This window comes from Taeniopygia guttata, chromosome 24 (genome assembly GCF_048771995.1).
Source record: "Taeniopygia guttata chromosome 24, bTaeGut7.mat, whole genome shotgun sequence".
Classification (NCBI taxonomy): Eukaryota; Metazoa; Chordata; class Aves; order Passeriformes; family Estrildidae; genus Taeniopygia; species Taeniopygia guttata.
In genome coordinates, this window is record NC_133049.1 from 3,090,779 (window position 1) to 3,109,545 (window position 18,767).

An 18,767-nucleotide genomic window follows, 5' to 3' on the forward strand; every position below is an offset into this window, starting at 1 on the left:
GGCAAGAGCTGCACAGCCCTACTTGGGAGAGAGGGAGATGATGAACAGTGTCTTTCCAATCACAACAAGATCCCCAGAGTCCAAAAGGAGTGAGGCTTGGGCATAACAGCCAGAGCTGCCCTAATAAAACATTTACTGGGGTTTGGAGACCTGTGCGCTCCGACAAGGCACATACATATTAAATGATCAAAGTTTCCATGCCTTCGGAGGAGCCCGCTGCTAATCTAATGCAACCCTTGGGCTTTGCTCACCACTGACTCTGCATGGAAGCAAATGCCGGCTCTGTTTTCCTATTTAAAAGATTTCCGAGCTAAGCCAGGCGGGTCACAGTTCAGGAAGCAACAGAATCTGGCCTCTTCAGGGCTTCAGCAAGGCTTGTTAGGGTTGAGATGGATCTGGCTCCTTCTCCCAAGCTCTGTCTGGCTCTGACTCCTGCAGGCCAGCTTGGTGCTCCGTGGTCTCACCCCCTCCTCCTCCTCCTCTTCTCTCTTCCCTAAATCCACATCCCATTGCCCAGCTCTGCTGGTTTTTCAGCTCCCAGCCTGAGTGTTAAAGTGCTGCTGTTGGATTAAAACCAAAGCAAAGCGAGAAAAAAACCCCAACCCAAACAATCCCACTCCCTTCGAATTTATAAACCGAGCGCACTCGAGCTGGAATGTGCCGAGGAGGAAAAGCAAAACACAGAGCCCCCGGGGTGCTGTTTTTCAAAGTGATGCAGCCCTTTATTTGCCTGCCTCCACTTGTTTTAGCTGTGCAGGGAGGAAAGGAGGTACAGCCCTGGCTGGGTGCTGGTTCCTGGCGCTGGGCTCCCTCAGCACGGGGCCGGCTCAGAGCTCTGCAAGCCTCCAGCTCTCCCCTGATCTGCTGCTGCTGCTGCTGCAGAGCAAACACTTCACCTCCTCTCACCACTGCTCCAGTGGTTTGGGACAGATGGGTTTGGTTTTCCACTTGGTTACAGCATTTCTTCTGCTTCTCGAGCGTCTCCCACATCTTTCATGTAATTCCTCAACTAGTTTCCATTTACCGGCGGTCGCTTTCTTTTAAGGTACTTGAATCTGTTTGATCATCAACAAATTTCTCCTTCTGTTCCTCTGATAAAAAATTAAATCTGGGTACTTTTTGAAGGCTTCCTCCCCACCCCCTTTTCTCTTCCTCCATCCATGCTCAGTGGGGAATCAGTCCTTTTCTAGGAAATGAAAATAAATAAAAATTAGAGTTCAAAGTGTGATATCTCCTCTTAAGAAGAAGAGGGGAAGAAGAAGGAAAAAGGCCCCACCATATATTCTTACAGATGAGACATCAAAATGGAAAACTATAAAGGACATGTTTTCAAAGGCTTGTACAGGGACTGAGTTGGATCAGTAGGAAACAGGAGAAGTCTCTCTGGGTGCTTTGAAATCCTATCCCCAAGCCACCAAAACTGTTGTTTTAGCTGGAGTGATGGTGTTTCTCCACTCTGAATGGGGAGCAGAGGCTGCTGCGGGCCCTGTGTCACCACGGAGGGGTGGGAGTGTGCATGGGACAAGAGAGTGACATCGTGGTTGGGGCTGGCATCCCCTGCATCCCCTGTGTCCTTGTGTCACCTTGGCACCTGCATCCATGTCTGCCAGCAGAGGCTTCTCCTTCCTTGCTCACTGCAGAGGAGCTTTTGGGTGTGATGGGAGATGGAGCAGGGAAAAAACATGGTCAGTCCCTTGGGAAGGGCAGGACAGAGCTGTGGGACATCAGCTCCTTCTGTGTCTTGGGGATGGCCACCATCATTTGGGCAGTGGGGGCAGGCAGCAGGAGCTGCTGATTCTGCTGAGAGCTGCTGTGGCTGGGGAGGGGCTGCACCAGGGCAGGGCTGAGTGTGGGGTCACCTCTGGGTCCCCACCAGCCTGGAATCGGGTTGGGAAAAGCCCCGTGATGCCGTGGAGCCGCAGTCTGCTCTGGGGGCTCCCCTGGCAGTGCAGGAGCAGCTGGGCAGCCCTGCGGGGTGGCAGATGGATTAGCAGCTCACTGTTGCCCAGGTAACTGCCTTTCCTCCCCTGAATCCTGATTGTTTGGTTTCTCACCATACGCCTTGCGACTCATTCCATCCTTCCCAAACCCACTGGTGCCGTGGCAGAACAGGCTCCCAGCTCAGCTCCCTCCCCCCTCAAAGGGCTTTTTACCCTGTGGGTACAGAGGAGGCTGAGCCATCGTGTCCTGGGACCCTCTGAATGAGCCACCGTGGGGCTTGGAGCAGCCAGGATGTTCCCCGGGGTCTCACCCAGTGGCTCTACATAAAGGGTCTGGTGGTTGTTTCCTGCAGGCAAAGGCTGTTGGACTCGATCAGCAGCAGTTGGATTGCATTCATAGAAATTACAGGAGCTTCCAAATGTGTGTGAAACCCCTTGGCTGCCCCAGAATGGAGGGAGCAGGGTCAGGCTGAGGAGGTCGGGTGCAAACCCAGCTCAGCTCCAGGTCTGGGTGTTTTCAAGATCATCAGAGCATCTCTGCTGCAGGCAAATGCCTGTGGGAATAGGGACCTGTTTAGGCTGGAGAAGAGGAGGCTCAGAGGTGACCTCATTGCTCTACACAACTTCCTGAAGGGAGGTTACAGACAGGTGGGGTCAGTCTCTTCCACCGGTCAGCACTGACAGAACAAGAGGACACAGCCTCAGCTACATCAGGGAAGGTTTAGGTTGGATATTAGGAAAAATTTTCACAGAAAGAATAATAAAGCACTGGAATTGTCTTCCCAGGGAGGTGGTGGAATCACCATCTCTGGATATGTTTAAAAAAAGACTGGACTTGGCACTTGGTGCTATGGTCTAGTTGTGGTGTTAGGGCACAGGTTGGACTTGATGATCTCAGAGGTCTCTTCCAACCTCATTATTCTGTGATTCTGTGACCAGCCCTGTGCTATCCAAGCCTGGATTGTGCATCTCTGTTTTCTAGGGAAGCTCGTAACAGCCAGGAAAGTGTCCCACAGCTGCCAGCAAGCAAAATCTCCCCCTTGCTCTAGGCAGGTGAGTTGCACAGGCACAGGAGGCTTTAGGAGGTTGAGTGATGTTTCAGACAGCAGTTTTTCATCTGTCACTTCATCTCCTCCTCCACCTTCCCTGAGTTATCCTCAGCACAAACTCCTTTTCCAAAGATTTTCTCCAGCGAAACTCTCTCACCCCATCACTTCCCTCAGTGCTCACGGAGCATTCTGGCTGTCTGATGTGGACTACAAATGTCTGGAGCCCATGGCTGTGACATCCACGTGCTCTCAGGGACAGCACAGACACCTGCCTGATCCAATCGATTATTTCTTTTGGGGAGGAGGTGCTGCAATTAATCTCTGCTTGTCTTTAGTGCTTTTTGTTGTCTTTCTGGCTTGTGTGGAAGGAAAGAAGTACACCTAATGGTGGAAGCTTTGTCTGGTGAGGAGGCACCAGAAAACCTTTGGCTTTCTGAGATGTTCCTGTTGTCCAATGTGTCTCTGGTGAGTGAAGAGGGAGATCTTATGGTTTGCAGATGGTTTGGCCCACGGGGTGGTCTTGAGCCCGATGATGTGCTGAAGTTTTGAGGCTGATTGTCTCACTGTGAATCCCCGGCTCCTGCTCCATCACCTTGGATTAATTACAGTACAATGCAATATACATTTATATGGTGTCTGCACAAGTGTCTCAGGGCTTCTGCAATCTGAAAAATCTAATTAAGGTGCAGCCTCCAACATGAATGCTTATCACCGGGATGCGTGCAGCCAGCCAGGGGCAGCTGCCTCCCTGCCTCAACCCCGAGCAGGATCCACACTCTCCTGGCATTATTAATTACTCTAAGCTTGCTGTCCGAGACACGATCGATACCACAGCTCTGCAGAGATAGGAGACTCTGAGTGAGTGTGAGGGAGCTGGAGATAACCATCAGCCAGAAATGCCTGTTCCTGGCCTGGGAGGAGGAGGAGGAGGAGGAGGAGTCTCTTTGCTGAGACTAGCACGTGTTTCCCAGTGACTTTGATGCTGGGATGTTACTCCCTGATGGAGAAAAACGTGGTTAATACTGAATTTTAGCCTGGGGAAGGTCGTGCCTTGGGGGTTGGACTGGTGATGGACACAGCAGCATTACTGCAAAACTTACTGGGCATTTTTATTTTGTCTCAGGAGTGGCAGCAGCTGTTGGGAACGCCCTGAAGGGATGGAGGGAGCACCACAAGTGTGATGAGGATGTAAATAACCAGGGGAAAAGGGAAAGGAAATGTGAAGTGGCCCTTTAAATATGAGCCTCCAGAGCCCAGAGCCCAACTAGCTTTCCCTCAAGTATTCAAATGAGATTGCAGCATCAGATTGGTATGCATTAGGCTGGTCTCAATGAAAATTAACATGTAATTGCTTCAAATGAAGTAAGTGAGGAGGTAATCTGTTCTTAAATTGGATTCGCAGGATTTTGTGGTACCATAATGCAGCTGTGAAATGAAATATATTTTAAGGATGATGTCCTCAAGGGGAGAGGGAAGGATGGGGGGTGTCTTTACTGGGAAGGGTCCTTTCCCTTACTCCCTCTTTTGTTTCTGGTCTCATTAGTGCTATTTTATAAATGAGGAAAGGGCTTTGGTGCCATGGCATGGCTGGAGAAAGTCCCATTGCTTTGGCTCCATCATGTTTCCTTCCTTGACATCCCTCCTGCCCCTCCCTTCCATTTGCTCTGGTTTGCCACTTGCCTCGCTACGTCAACGCCTCTCCAGCCTCTTCTATCAGGCACAAGTCCCCACCCCACTGTGATGCATCATGAGATGAGCACTTGAACTTTGTTTATGTAGCAAAGCACCTTCTGGTTAGGTGGTGGGAGAAGATCTGGCTCTGTGGTGGGCTCTATGTGTCTGTGAGAGCCGTGCAGTTTCTTCTTAGGGAACTGTGTACTCTGAGGAGAAACATCAGAGCAAGAGGCACAGTTCAGCTTTTTATCTCAGCTACTTGTGCTCTTCTGCCAAAGAAGAATCACCCTGTGATGCAGCACAGCACTGCAAGGCTTCAGGATTCATCTCCAAAGGCTTGGGATGCCCCACTCCTCCTACTCAGCCTTGAGTTGCCGGGACCACCTCTCTGGTTTAATTTTAAGGATTTGCTGCTTGTCCTTGTTCTGCCTCTCCCCATCTCTCCCCATCTGGCAGCATGACGAACTCAGGCATCGTGGTGAAGATGCAATTAGGAGTGTGAGGGAGAGCTGGTGTAGGAAGGTGATGTGGTAACCTGCAATTATTGCCAGGCTAGAATTGTAGAGATGGCATGGTATATATAGATAAAGAATATATAGGTAGAGAATATATAGATGGATATATATAGATATGGTATATATATGTACAATAGCAACATATTTTTGCTACATGAAGTCGTGGCTGCCCCATCCCTGGAAGTGTCCAAGGCCAGGTTGGATGGGGCTTGGAGGAACCTGCTTGAGCGGAAGGTGTCCCAGCCCATGGCAGGGGATAGAGCAGGATGATTGTCAAGGTTCTCTCCATCCCAAACCCTTCCCTGATCCTACACAGACCCAGCAGAAGGCAGTGACAGTGCAAGCTCCCTCAGCTCCCCAGAGCACCTCTGCCAGTGCCTTGAAAATCTGACTCCTGACCTTGTGCCCTTCCCTGGGCAGGTTTCCTTGTGTTGTCCCCATCAGTGCCTTGCAGCCCACTGTTCGCAGCACCTCTCCCTCCCTCTTGCCCCCTGTTCCTCCTCACAGAGCCCCTGGACTGGCAGCATCCTCAGCAGCCTCCAATTCCCTCCTCCATCTCTCTCTGCAGTCCTGGCAGAAAGCATTCACCCCTCACCGTTCCTGTTTTGTGCCTCAACTTCTAAGGAAAAGCCACTTCAGTGATAATTTCCCACTTGTGATAAGTTAAGTGCATCGCTTCCTTTGGAATACATTTTCAGTGCAGTTAAGCTCAGCAGTCCCTTGCCTGCGTGCGTAGTTAAACACGCTCCTTTGCAGCCCGTTGGGGTGGATGGCATCGCTTTATTCCAGGGATTCCAGGGCCATTAGTGTCACTTGGCAAAGCAGAACCAGGATTTATTCCGGGGCACAGTTCGTAATTGGGCGAGTTCAGCGCCGGGGATCGGCACTGGCTGCTGGGAGTGCAGCCCGCAGGAGGAGAACAGGAGCTGCCGGGGGGCTGAAGGATGGGGAGTTGGGGTGACTTGAGTGGCTCAGCCTGGGACTAGTAGGTGGTAAAGAAGCCTTTTTTCTAGAGAGAAGTACAGAGCAAGGAGAGGCAGAGGGAGAAAACAACTTCTCCACACCTCCTCAGATGAGGAGACCTTGTTTTCTAGGGTTTACACTGCTCTGTAGTGTTTGAGGGGAGAGGATGAGATCATTTTCTTCTTGTGGCATTTTCCACACCTCTATTTGAAGCTGCCAGATCCTGGTCCTGGACTGGGCTGATGGAGTGAGGATCCTTCCGTAGGCAACCCTGGAAGACTGCCAGGGGAGTGGTGGCTTTCAGTGAGGGCTGTTTGCCTGCTGGCATCCAGGAGCCTCCTGTTAATTACTTGGGCTTGGGGAATGCAAAAAAGGAGAAAACCCTGAGGAAGAACTGTCCCACAGCTCAGCACAGGACCCCACCTATGGGTTCCCTGGTGGTACCCATGTCATTTGTAAATGTCATTACCCGTGTCATTGACACCGGCCGCATCCCTCACAGCTGCCCACACGCATTTTGGTGCTGTGTCACCTCGTGCCCGGTGCCATTGGCACTTCTGGAGGGGAACACAAGCAGATGGGCCAGGAGCCCACTCCAGTGGTGCCCCTGGGAGCCAGCCCCAGCTGGGGTTAGGGACACGCTCCCTGCCGCGTGCTGCGAGCCGCTGCCCTCATTGATGCTTTGTGGCACGCTCCGAGATGCCGAGATGGAAGATGCTATAGATGTGCTGAGCCCTGTTGTTAGCAGAGACAATAGGAGGATAAATAGAAAGGCTGGATGAGCCGAGCACGGGACTTGGAAAGGTGCTGGTGCACTGCTGCATTGCAGAGAGATAAAGACTTTTCCAGACGAGCCATCCCTGCCGGCTGCATCGCGATCTGCCCACTCTGCGCCAGCCCTTGGGGCCGGCACAGGGATCCCCCAGGACTCTCAGGATGCACACGGAGGTGTTCATGGAATCTGTGCCTGCTCCCCATCCTGCCTGCTGCTCGGTCAGCAGGAGCTCCAGCTCTTTTTGCTGCTCTTCTTCCCTTCCCAGTCCGGTTTCCTCCTGTTTCCTTGGCATGTGCCAATAACCGTGTCTAAGGCAGCACACTGGGAGTTGTTTGCAGCTCTGCAAATCCTGGGCAGTGAACCAAGGCGGATCTTTTTGAGCCCAGTATTATTATTAATGTAATTAGTGTGAATCATTTGCATGTATAAACTTTCAATTGAGGAGATCAGGTACTTTATAAACATGAGTTAACTCACACTCCCTGGCAAGGAGGGGCCAGATATCTCTAAAGCCTTGCAGAGGGCAGGAATGAAGGGCAGGAACTTGCATGAGCCAGTGAGAAAGGCAGGACCTCCCAGTCTAGGGCCCTGACTCCCTCTGCAACAACCAACTGGAACTCTCTGGGCAGGGAAGAGAGGGGGAAACACAAAGGGGGTTTATTTTCCACTTCTGAGCATTCCTTTTGACTAGCTCAGTGTTGTTTTGAAGAAGCGCTGGGGTGGCAGCTGATCCAAGGGTGCCTCCTCACCCCACAGCCTTTGGAGAGGCTCTGGCTGCTGCAGGGGGGGCGGGAGGAAGGCGCCAGCCCCAGCAGGGACCCCCCTATCCTGCCAGACCCCACTGCTGAGTTAATCCTTGGGTCAGTCCCTGCCTGACAGGAACCAGGCTCCCCATGCAGGGAAGAGGTTTCCTGCTGCTGTGAGCTGCTCTGTGCTGTGAAAACCTCCTTGGGCTGTGTCTTTGGTGGTGTCACATCAGTGGGAGCTCCAGGGATGCCCTCCAGCCAAACTCACAGCGAGGTGAGGATGACTGGGCTGGTCCTGGGGAGCAGGTGAGGACGGGAATGCCAAGAACCTGATCACAGCCACTCACCCCAGCGGGGCTGAGCCTTCAGCCTCCATTAGAGTCCCTGACTGAGCACTGGGGGCTTTCAGCATAGCAAAGCTACAGACATTTAAATCCAACAATTCAATTCCACTGTGAATGTCTCCTGCAAGGAGCCTGTGACCAGCACATCCAGCCTTGCCCTCCAAGCTCCGTGGCCTGAGCTGGGAGTCGCTGCTCCAGCAGAATGGGGTTGTTGCTGGAGGAGCACACGCTGCTCCCCACGGGTGTGGGTGCACACACACTCTCGGTGTGTGCAGTGTGGGGTTGGTGTGCTGGGCAGCACTGCCTGGCCCTGTGCATGTGAGCAGACAGTGCTGCAGGGAGGGTGTGTGAGCAAAGCTGGGTGTGCATGGAAAGGAGCAGATGCTGTAAATCCTGCTGGAGAAGGGCTGGACTGGGAGAAATTGCTGGTGCGTGGCTTAGCCCAATGCAGCAAAGAGAGCAAAACCAGACTGGGTTGTAACAATGAGAGATTTGGCTCGATATTTATTAATTAAAAAGCTTCCAGACCATGTTCTGTGTGATATCCACACCTCAGGCTGTCCATGGCATGGCATGCCAGCCTCACAGGATCGTGGGCAGTGCCTGTCCCAAGGAGCATGGCACAATCTGGCCCCAGCTTTCCTTTTGCTCAGGAATTGATGGCCAAAATTCTCTTCTAAATATCATGGGAAAGTCTGTGAGGCTGTGCTTGACTAGGATTGAGTTGTTCACAGCCTGGCCTTTAATTAATCCTAATAAATAACAATAAAATGTGATAATCACAGAAATAAATCTGAAGATGTGGAGCTCTGCCGCCGGCGGCGGGCTGGTTTAGTTGATCATTTATAGCTCAGCTGACGGTGCAGAGGCTGGAAGGTGATGTCTGGAACATGAGAAGCTGGGGACAAGGCAGGCCCAGAACATCCTGTCATCCCACCCAGCCTCAGTGGGACCATTTGCACCCAATTTTAAGATAAACCCCAAACTAATTCCTGATCTTCAGCTTGTTTTAGCTCATGGCAGAGACAAAACACTGCTGGTGTGGGATTGATTAAAAATCTGGAAGTGTGTGGGAATGGCTGAGTTAGACTGGGAAGAAAATGAAGACATCTGGGGATGCTTGGTGGTGAGTGTGGCACTCAGGGACATGGTTTAGGGGCGGCTTGGCAGTGCTGGGTTAATGCTTGGACTAAATGTCTTAAAGGTTTTTTCCAACCTAAAGGGTTTGGGTCATGCCATTGTGAAATTCCATCAAGTGGCCAGGATTTAGGGAGGTGGTTTCTCTAGCAGAGGCATGCCATGAAAATTAGGGGGTGATGGGAGGAGAACTGAGCCTGGGGAGGGTCGGTTTGGTCACAGCCCAGGCTGGGCCTCCATATTTGCTGGGGTAAGCCAGGCTTAGCCCCATTCTGCCTCCCCATGATGGAGCTTGTACCTTGATAATTGCAATGAAAGCAGCAATCAGGTTGGTAATTTTGCTGAGCTCTTTTCAGTTCTAATTAACATTATTCATTTCTTGTGTGTCCTGCTGTGTTGATACAATCTGTGCTCTCCATCCCAACCCTCTGGAACACCAGCAATCTGCATAAGAGGCAACAAAAAAGTGTTGTGTGCCAATTACTACACTTCAGTAATTAAAAACCTCCTTCCCCTCACTGCCTGCCCACCTCCTCTCATGTCATTTTTTTGTGTGCAAACTCAAGAAAGCAAAGAGAGAAATTGAGGGGGGCATGTCACTGCTGGTGTGTGCCATCTGTGTCTGCTCAGGAGTCGCAGGGAGGTGCTGGGGGCTGGATCAGCACGGGTGGGATCAGTGGTCAGGGAACGCAGCATCAGCACCCTGCTGCTTGTTTGTTCCTGGTATTGTTTATGAGGCTGTTCTGTCCCCACTGATGGCTTCGTTGGCATTTCCAGCCCAGCTCATCTTTGTGCTCGCTGGCAGAATCCTTGTGCTGTTGCTTTCCCTCTTCCAATTTGTCTTTGAGCGCTGTCCTTGCAGCCAGGTGGGCTGTTGGCTGCACCTGTGGGGCCCTTTGGATGCCTGAGCTCAGCCCTCAGGCTGTGGAAATGTTTGGGAATACCACTTTGGGGGAGAGTGGCCAGTCCCTAATAGGCCAACTTGATAGAAGAAGGTGGATAACAAAGCCCGGAAATTTTGGCTGTGGGAGATGTTGACAGATGTGGAAGGGGCAGCACCAGCCTATATTCCTTTGCACCCACCACATGTCATTGAGTGGGGAGTGCAGGGCAAGGGATGAGCAGGTGGGTTGGGACAGGTGGGGAGGACAGAGCTCTCACCTTTGCTCAGTGTGTGTAACTGTCTAAAATGCCCAAATTTGTGCTCATTTTGAGGTGCCCTCAGAGGCCACAGGGAGCAGAGGGTCTGGTGCAGCATGAGGAGCTGCATCTCCCTATAAACCATCCCCTCCTGCCCCAGGATGATGTAGCAGTGGTGAGTTAGGCAGTGTTCCCCTCTCCCAGAGGAGAAACCCCGAGGTCTGGGACTCTGGGTTTATTGAGAGAGAAACAGCAGAGAGAGGCAGCAGTATCCAGAGCAGCAGCATCTCCACCTTGAGCTGGCACACAGCAGTATTTCATCTTCCTGGAGGAGAAGTCCTTGCTGTCTGAGCAGGAGTGGAACAAGGATTAAGGATCTTGAGAGAAAAAATTACCTCATCTGTGCTTAATTGTTTTTAGATCATCTTTTTGGAGGCAAGCACTGCTTTCCGGCACCCCAAGGACCTCTCCCTCCCCTCCTTCCCTGGCACATCATGGGGTGAGAGGGAAACTGAGAGCTTCCAGCGAGGTGCAGGAGGCATCCCAGGTCTTTGCACTTTGCCAGGAGCAGGGTGGGCAGAGGGGAGGCTGTGGGCTTGGCGGTGGCTTTGCTCTCCATCTGTGCCTGGAGCGTGGCTTCCTGGCCAAAGGCAGGCTGCCTGTGTGTGGGAGAGGAGGCTCCCCATCCCTGCACTGGGCTGCTGGAGAGAGGAGCTGCTGGAGGAGGGAAGGAGGAGCAGATGGAGGGGCTGGAAGAGCATCGGGTCGCTGTGATGAGCCTCGGCCACGGGGACCCCGACCTGTGCTTGTGCAAGGAGGGAGGAGGAGGAGCAGAGTGCTTGGAAGCAGCTCAGGAAGGAGCACAACTGGCAATCCCTAAATAGCCCAGTGCATCCAGAGGTCAAAGCTCTTTCCCTGTGCTTTATTATACACACACATATATATATATATATATGTTGGCTCAGGAGCTTTAAGAGGCAGGGAAGAATATAAAATAACAGCTTGAAGCTTGCCGATCCCAGGGACAGGGAAGCGTGTCTGGATGATAAGGAGAGATTGTGCCCGGGTGCTGTGAAGGGCGAAAGCACTTATTTCACTGTTGCCTCATGCGTTACCTGAGCCCCGTTGCTTTTCAAAAGCACTTAAATGCCCATATGATAGAGGGAATGCTTGGACTGCACACTGTCTGGCTCCATTATTATCCAAGGATCTCCAAGCTGATGCATTTCATAAAGAAAACTGGCGTGGAGAAGGAGAGAGGAAATATATATTTTTAGTTCAGCCTGCTTACAGTTCCTCAAGGTAATGTCTGCAGAGAGGACTGGTTGAGAAATTCAAGTCATGTCTGGTTTCTCATCACCCAGCCCTGGACGCCCCTGTGTTTGTGCAGAACCACCACCACAGGAGCCTATTTCATGGTACCAGAGCCAAACACCAAAAAAACACTTCATTTTATTCGTGCCCCATAGGTCTGAGCTAGCAGCAGAGCTGAGATTTGGAGTTCAATAGACTAAACCCATCCTCTGGGAAGAAATCTCCAGTTTAATTCAACCTGTGCAACTAAACTCTCAGGCCTTTTACTCAAGTTGTAATGCAGCTGAGAGCAAGAGCCAAGTTCTTGGTGTTCAGCCCAGACTGAATCTATTGCTTTTTTTAATGTAGATCATAAAAATCTGCTCACATTTAATTTATTATTATCGTAATATCATTATGGAACAGTAGTAAAATTGTTTAATTTATTGGCTGTTTTTCACACCAGGAAGGGAGGATGGAGCAGGAGTTGGGTACTGGCACATCAGGGGTGTCCTGTGCTGAAGATAACACATCTCCTCTGTCACCCCCAAAGCCCAAAATCTGTGTGTTGAGGCTGGGTGGGTTATTTTGGCTTCTCCTGTAATCGCTGGGGCCAAAGAGGTTCCAGAAAGAGCCTGAATGAAATGAGACAACTTGTCCCCTGTGTCTTCCCTGGCATCTGGAATGGACACAGGAAGAGAAGTCTTCCATCACAGTCATTAAGGTTGGAAAAACCCTTGAGATCAGTCCAACCATTCCCCTGTACTGCCGGGTCCTCCACTAACCCATGTCCCCAAGTGCCACATCTATGTGGCTTTTAGATCCCTCCAGTGACTCCAGCACTGCCCTGGGCAACCAGTGGCAGGGCTTGACCACCCTTTCAGTGAATAAATATTCTCTAATATTCAATCTAAGCCTTCCCTGGTGCAACCTGAGGCTATTTCCTCTTGTCCTATCACTTGTTACCTTAGAGAAAATGTGACTCCCCACCCAAAGGGGGCTATAGGGACCCTCAGCAAGGAGACAACTCACCCAGAGGAAGGACAGACTTCCCAAAGTGTCCAGGACAAGTCCACGTGCCACAGATACACCATCCTTGCCATTACCTCCCCTGTCAGTGCAGTCTGGCACATGGAGCCCATTAAATCTCTTACATTCCTTGAAATCACCCTGAGTGAGATGTCCCAGAAGCTGCCAGGCTCCCTCTCGGTGCCTCTGAAATTAATTTGCATCCCAGCCACTGCACAAGTAATGAAGTAGTTTGGGGAAGAATATAAACAGTGGATCTTAGGCTGAGTGGTTTTATGCAGGGACATTATGCTCTGGAGCATCCAGCAAAGCGTGGCTAAATCCCGATGGCTCCGTAATCCCAAAATTTCTCAGACAGAAGCAGGGGTTTAGCTGGCTGTGGGGGTTGCAGCTTTCTGCTGTTTAGAGAAGGTCTTGGTGCTTTTCTTGTGGAAATAGGAGGATTCAAACCTGGCTTGGGAACATGGGGATGGGGGGTTACAGGGCTGGCAGAAACCTTTGGGAGGAGCTAAGTTGATCCCAGGTAATGTTGACAGGAAAATAATCTCCTTCAGGATCAAAATAATTTCTAGGTTTGCACTGTGTTGTCTCAAGGGGAAAGTCAGGTGCTTATTGAGACTGAATATAGAGGATTTCTACCTCCAAAACATCCCTGGATAAGTGAAAAGCTCAGCTCAGGTGAGGTGCACAAGTGAGGGAGGTGCAGCGGTGCAGGTGATGGGTATAGAAAGAGAAGTTGACAGAGGGGACAAATGGTTGGATGCTCAAGGTTTCTCTTTAGAGGTGTGTGTCAGAGCTGGCTTTGTCCAAAGATAAATTTTCCTCGCTCCTTTGTGACGCAGCACAAGCTTTCCCAGCACCATTTTGCATCTCTTTGTGTGGCTGCAGGGCTGTGAAGGTCCGCAGAGAGAACCACAGGTGATGGATTTGGACAGGAAGTAACAACCTGCACCTCCAAAAAATAGTGTGGACTCGGGATGGAGGTTTGGGCTCAGATCTGTTTGTCTGGGAGTTTGCAAAAGAATAAATTGGAGTGGAGGAGTGAAAGGGTGGTACTGGGTGGCTCTGACCTCCCTGCATCTGAAAACTCTGTGAAGCTGTTGGCCAAATCTCTGGAGCCGCCGGTTTAGATGGATATTGGTGCCCTGAGCACCGCAGGGAAAACGCTGACCTTGTCCTCTTTGGACACTGAAAGCACTTGGTCTTGGAAAGTGCTGCTGACAGCAAAGCTAAAAATAGTGCCAGGGGGACCAGGAGGGCTGGGAGGGAGGGAGGGAGAGCGCCCGAGAGCAGCGCACTGATGGGTCACCTCTCTGCCTCTCCCCAGGTGCTCCGTGGACAACCGGGTGACCCGGGTGGCCTGGCTGAACCGCAGCAGCATCCTCTATGCCGGCAATGACAAGTGGTGCTTGGACCCTCGGGTGGTGCTCCTGGCCAACACCAAAACCCAGTACAGCATCCAGATCCAGGATGTGGACGTGTACGATGAGGGCCCCTACACCTGCTCCGTGCAGACAGACAATCACCCCAAGACATCGCGTGTCCATCTCATCGTGCAAGGTAAGAAGAAGAGAGTTTGCAGAGGGCTTGGGATTTTGCTTTCTTCTCTCATTGCTCCTAGATTGAACATTGTACACAGCTTGGTGCAGAAGTAGCTGATCCACAAGCTTGGATTGTCCCAAGCTGGGGACAGAATCAGAATTACACAGAATCAGAGATCCACAAGCTTGGATTGTCCCAAGCTGGGTAATGAATTACACAGAATCAGAGAACTTGCTGAGTTTTCTGGTTCCACAAGGATCGTGGAGTCCAGCTCCTGGCCCTGCACAGCGCTATCCCCAAGAATCACACCCTGTGTCTGAGGGTGTTCTCCAAATGTTTCCTGAACTCTGTCAGGCTTGGTTTTACCCAGCTTTGCTGACATAATCCCAGGGCTCTGTTACAGGCAGCTCTGCCTCCCGACACAGTCACTGGCAAACTCGCAGTGCTGTTTCTTGTTGTTGTTCTTTTTTGATGTTTTTTTGTTTTCCAAGCTGGAGGCGGTGCTTGAAGTAAAACTTGTGTTGGGGGAAAAGAGAGAGCTGGCAGATTTGTGTGCTTTGTGGGAGTGTGTGTATGCCTAGCAACAATATGTGTTTGCGTGTTGAAATTCCATACTTTTGGAGGAGGAAGAGGAGGAGAAAGACCAGCACAGGGTGCTGGAGCACTTTTGGTGGCTAAGTGGGTGCCTACATTTTCTTTTCAGAAGTGTGTGAGCACACATGACTTCCTGAGAAGGGACAGACAGGTGTGGCCACATGTGATGGTCAAGCAGATGGACATTCATGGAAAATCAATCCTGTGCCCATGTGGCTGGGCAAGAGCTGGACAAGGAGGAGCCTCTTGGAGGGACACACGGAGCCTGATGAGCTCTTAGCCTGGGGGAAGATTAATGGAAAATTTCTAATCCCTTGCTAGCAACAGTTGTTTTATTTTTCATGCTGCTTCTGTGATTTGGCCAGGAGCCCTCTTAACATGACACACCAGCTTGAGTATTGGAATCTCGTCTGGGGCTAATTTTCGAATGCTGATGGGTGTATTGATTTGGAAACAAGCTGGGTTAAAAAGGCATTGGTCTTGTACACAGAGTCGGGTTGAGCTAATCCACCGTCGATATTCCAGGCCTGAGCACTATTGACAGCCTAATGAATAGAAGTGGGGAAAAAACCCAGACTCAGGGCCTTTATTTTTCTTCTTCTCTCCCTTTTCATTTTCCTTTACCTCTTCAAGCAATCAAGCTGACTAACCAGAGCCGGACTTTCTCCATCTCCATTAAGAGCAGAGGGGAAGCGGATGCATTGCCAGCCCCTGTTCTGGCTGTTTATCTTGCAATCTCTTATTACCTGCCTGAATTTCTTAAGCCAAAGTCGATCACCAGCAAGTTCTGAAGTCGCTATCAGATGCTGGGGTGATGCAGGACAATTTCTATCTGTTCTCTTCTGATTCCCGTTTCCTGACCTAAATTTCCTGTATCACCAGACATCCAGGCCCATCCCTCCCGTGTCTTGCAGTATCATTAGCAAGAGATATTTGGGTACTGCAGGAAAAGGTCAGAGCTTAACTCCTTGCAGCAGTTAAGTATGGGATGATTCAGTGATGGGCTCAGTCCTGTAATGTGCTGGAGAGCCTCGTGCTGCCAGCAGAAATTCCAGCTCAGGAGAGCAAGCCCCCTAATTTGAAAAGCTGTTCTTTGGCTCACCCAGCCCTTTCTCAGAGCAGGACATGAAAGTGAATTATCATGTCCAATTAAAGGGAAACCTGCCTTAATGACCTCGATGAAAATTGGGCTGTGGTGCCAGGATTAACTTTCCTGCCTTGCAAAATGGGCCCTATAAATATGTATTCTGGAGTAATCCTGTCCAAAACAACATTAAATTGTGGGAACTGGTGCTTATTCCCCCTCCTAGGAAAGCAGGGTCGCTCAGCACCAGATTTCAGGGATGTGCCAAGTTCAGCACACAGCCCTGGGACATTTTGCCCCTTCCTGCAGCTTGATAGGAAAGGAGAGGTGATTCAAGGAGGTGGGAAAGGGGGTGTTTCCATTTTAACAGGTTTAGCCAGGAAGAGGAAGGTGTGCAGGTTTCTCTAGGCAGATCCTGAGTTTCCCCTTGCTGCACCAGGAAAAGGCCTGGGGGCATGGCTCTGGAGGCAGGAGCACTCCAGCCTCTCAGGATGCAATTAAATCATGGCTTGGGGCAGGCTGTGCTCTCCAAAGGGGACTGGCAGCCCGGGGACAAGGAGCTCTCCCCCTTGCAGCCAGGATTGCAGCAGCCTGCTGCTCCCCAGGCAAGCAGGACGGGTGCATATCAGCCAAGCCCAGACACTCTGAGCCCATGCCTGCATCCCTCCTCCTCCCCGGGTTTAGGGGATATCTCTGGGAAACAGCCATGGATGGAGGGCATCTGTGGGTTTGGCCAAGGGCTGCTGGAGGGAAGCAGAGCTTTGGGAGAGGGGAGAGCAAAAAGCAGGAGAGGGATAGGGGTGGGAGAAGAACCCCTTCAGGGTTCAAGGGTCAGGAATGAGAGAATGAGGTAGAAACACCCGGAACTGAGGATGCCCACACTGCAGCAAAGGGTGAGCTGCACATTTATTTCTAGGTTGACTGTATTGGATGGCCAAGATCCTTAAATAGGTGGGGAAAAGGCACCTCAAGAGCTAATTTATCCTGTCCCCCTGCAACCAGGCAGAGACCTCGCTGCCAAGCACATGTGAAAGCTATTCTTGAAAATCTTTAACAAAGCTGGTTCTTCAGTCTCCCCAGACAATCTATTCTCCTGCTTTGCTACCTTTTTAATTAGAAAATGTATAGCTAATATCTAACTTAAACCTTCATTGTTGCAAATGAAGTGGAGTTTTTCTCAGCCTATTCCCAGTGGATGTGGGGAACAATTGATCAGTGTCCTCTGTAATAACCTTTTGCTTTTGGGAAGGTTGTTATCCTGGTGCCCCTTAGCCGCCTTCTTTCTGAAACCATCCAAAGCTCTGTTTTTCCCATCTTTCCTCGTTGGCCAGGCTTTCAGAAACACTTGTCAGTCTTGAAATCCTGGTAGAAAAGGGAAAAGGTGATGGCTGCTGATCCAGGAATAGCAGGTGGTGCCTCTGTGCTAATGTGGGACAAATGAGCTGAGGAATGAGACAGCAGACCCTTGGCACCGAATGCACCAAAGTTCAGACCTGCTATTCTGGGGACTGCTGTAAATGGGGTCAGGCTGGTGGTGCCAAGCTGATGTCAGCCAACAACAGAGCTGCCAAAGGCACAAGGAGGTTCTTAGCACCTGGATCTCTCCTGGACAAATGCACCCAGATTACAGACAGAGCTAAAAGGAGCATCTCAGGGAGCATCCCTGTCATCTGTAGGGCCTGGAAGGTGCTCCCACTCCTTCAGGACTCATTCCTTCTCAGGTAGAGTTGCCATAAGACCAGACAGGGCACCAAAAAGCAGCACTGCTTGTGTTTGCAGGAGTCTGCCTTGGACCTTGGGGAGAGTGAGATGTTTTGGGGAGTAAATCCCAAAGAAACAAAACCCAAGGAAGACACACATGCAATAGGCAAGCTGTGAACTTGGTGCAGGGCAGAAATCCAGAGTGAGAAACAGGATTTAGGTCCCACTGACCTCTGAGGAGTGATGCTTTTTCTTCCTCTCCTCTCCTGTATCCCACTCCAGATTCCTCAGCAAGTCCTGCTTCTTGCAGCAGCATCTCAGGCACAGTCTCCCCTTTTCCCTGCTCCCTGCAGGACATTTCAGCCATTTAAGCCGTTCTCCGGGTTCCTGGGTTTTAAGGAGAGAGGCGAGGTAGGAGGAGAAGGACAATATCTGCAAAGCTGTTATTTGTATTGATAATAGGCCGTCTCCAATGCGTGCCTGCAAAACACTCCCACTGCCTTGTAAGATGCATTAAGGGAAGTTGGCCTTATCTCAGTGCAGGAAATGGACTTGGGGAAGGAGGCAGGGAGCCTGCCAGAGTTTAATCTCACTTAGGCACACGAATTTGCATGATAGAAAATGGTGGATTTTTAGTGCTTAAAAAGAAAGAAAGAAGAAAAAAAAAAGAAAAGGCAAAAGCAGGCAACTGGGGGGGATATTAGCGCTTTCCCTGTTTCTTTATCACTTTCACTGGCCCTATCTGGCTCTTGCTGTTGTCACTGGAGAAACTAATCACCCCTCCCCTTTTGTTTGGTGTAAATGAGTTTTCCCGCACTCCTTTAGGAGCCCAGGTTAATCTTCAAATCCCTGCCTTTGTCTGGGAGTTAATTACCTGCTCGGCAGAGTCAGGGGCTGTGGACACAGGTGACAGGGGCAGAGGTGGCAGTGCTGGTCACCTGTCCCCACGTGGGGAGCAGCACTGCCAAGGTCTGTGCCGGCGAGATAACGCTATCGGTGGGGCTGTGGTGCCCAAGCCAGCTTTGTTTCAACCACCAAACTCTGCCCAATTAATTTTCCTTTGATGCCACAAGCCCCTTTCACTCGTGAGACATCAAGGAGAACTTTTTGTTGCTGTTTTGCTGCCTGGGTGCCTGAGAAGTGCCTTTGCTGGGAGGAAGGCTCAGTCCCTGTAGTCATCATCACCTTACCTGTGAGGCAGAGGCTGTGCCACCAATGCCACCATTGCACATCCCCATTTG

General features: G+C 50.9%; 1 protein-coding gene across 8 annotated transcripts in view; it reads left to right on the forward strand.

Annotated features, from left to right (window-relative positions):
* The window catches only part of LOC100226286 (protein CEPU-1), a 363,323-nt gene that overhangs the window by 299,286 nt on the left and 45,270 nt on the right, over positions 1 to 18,767 (forward strand). For all 8 annotated transcript variants that reach the window (XM_041720916.2, XM_030290832.4, XM_072918168.1 and 5 more), the window contains one exon: positions 13,933 to 14,165. In XM_041720916.2, coding sequence (XP_041576850.1) covers positions 13,933 to 14,165 — 233 coding nt within the window. The remainder of the gene's footprint in view (positions 1 to 13,932; positions 14,166 to 18,767) is intronic.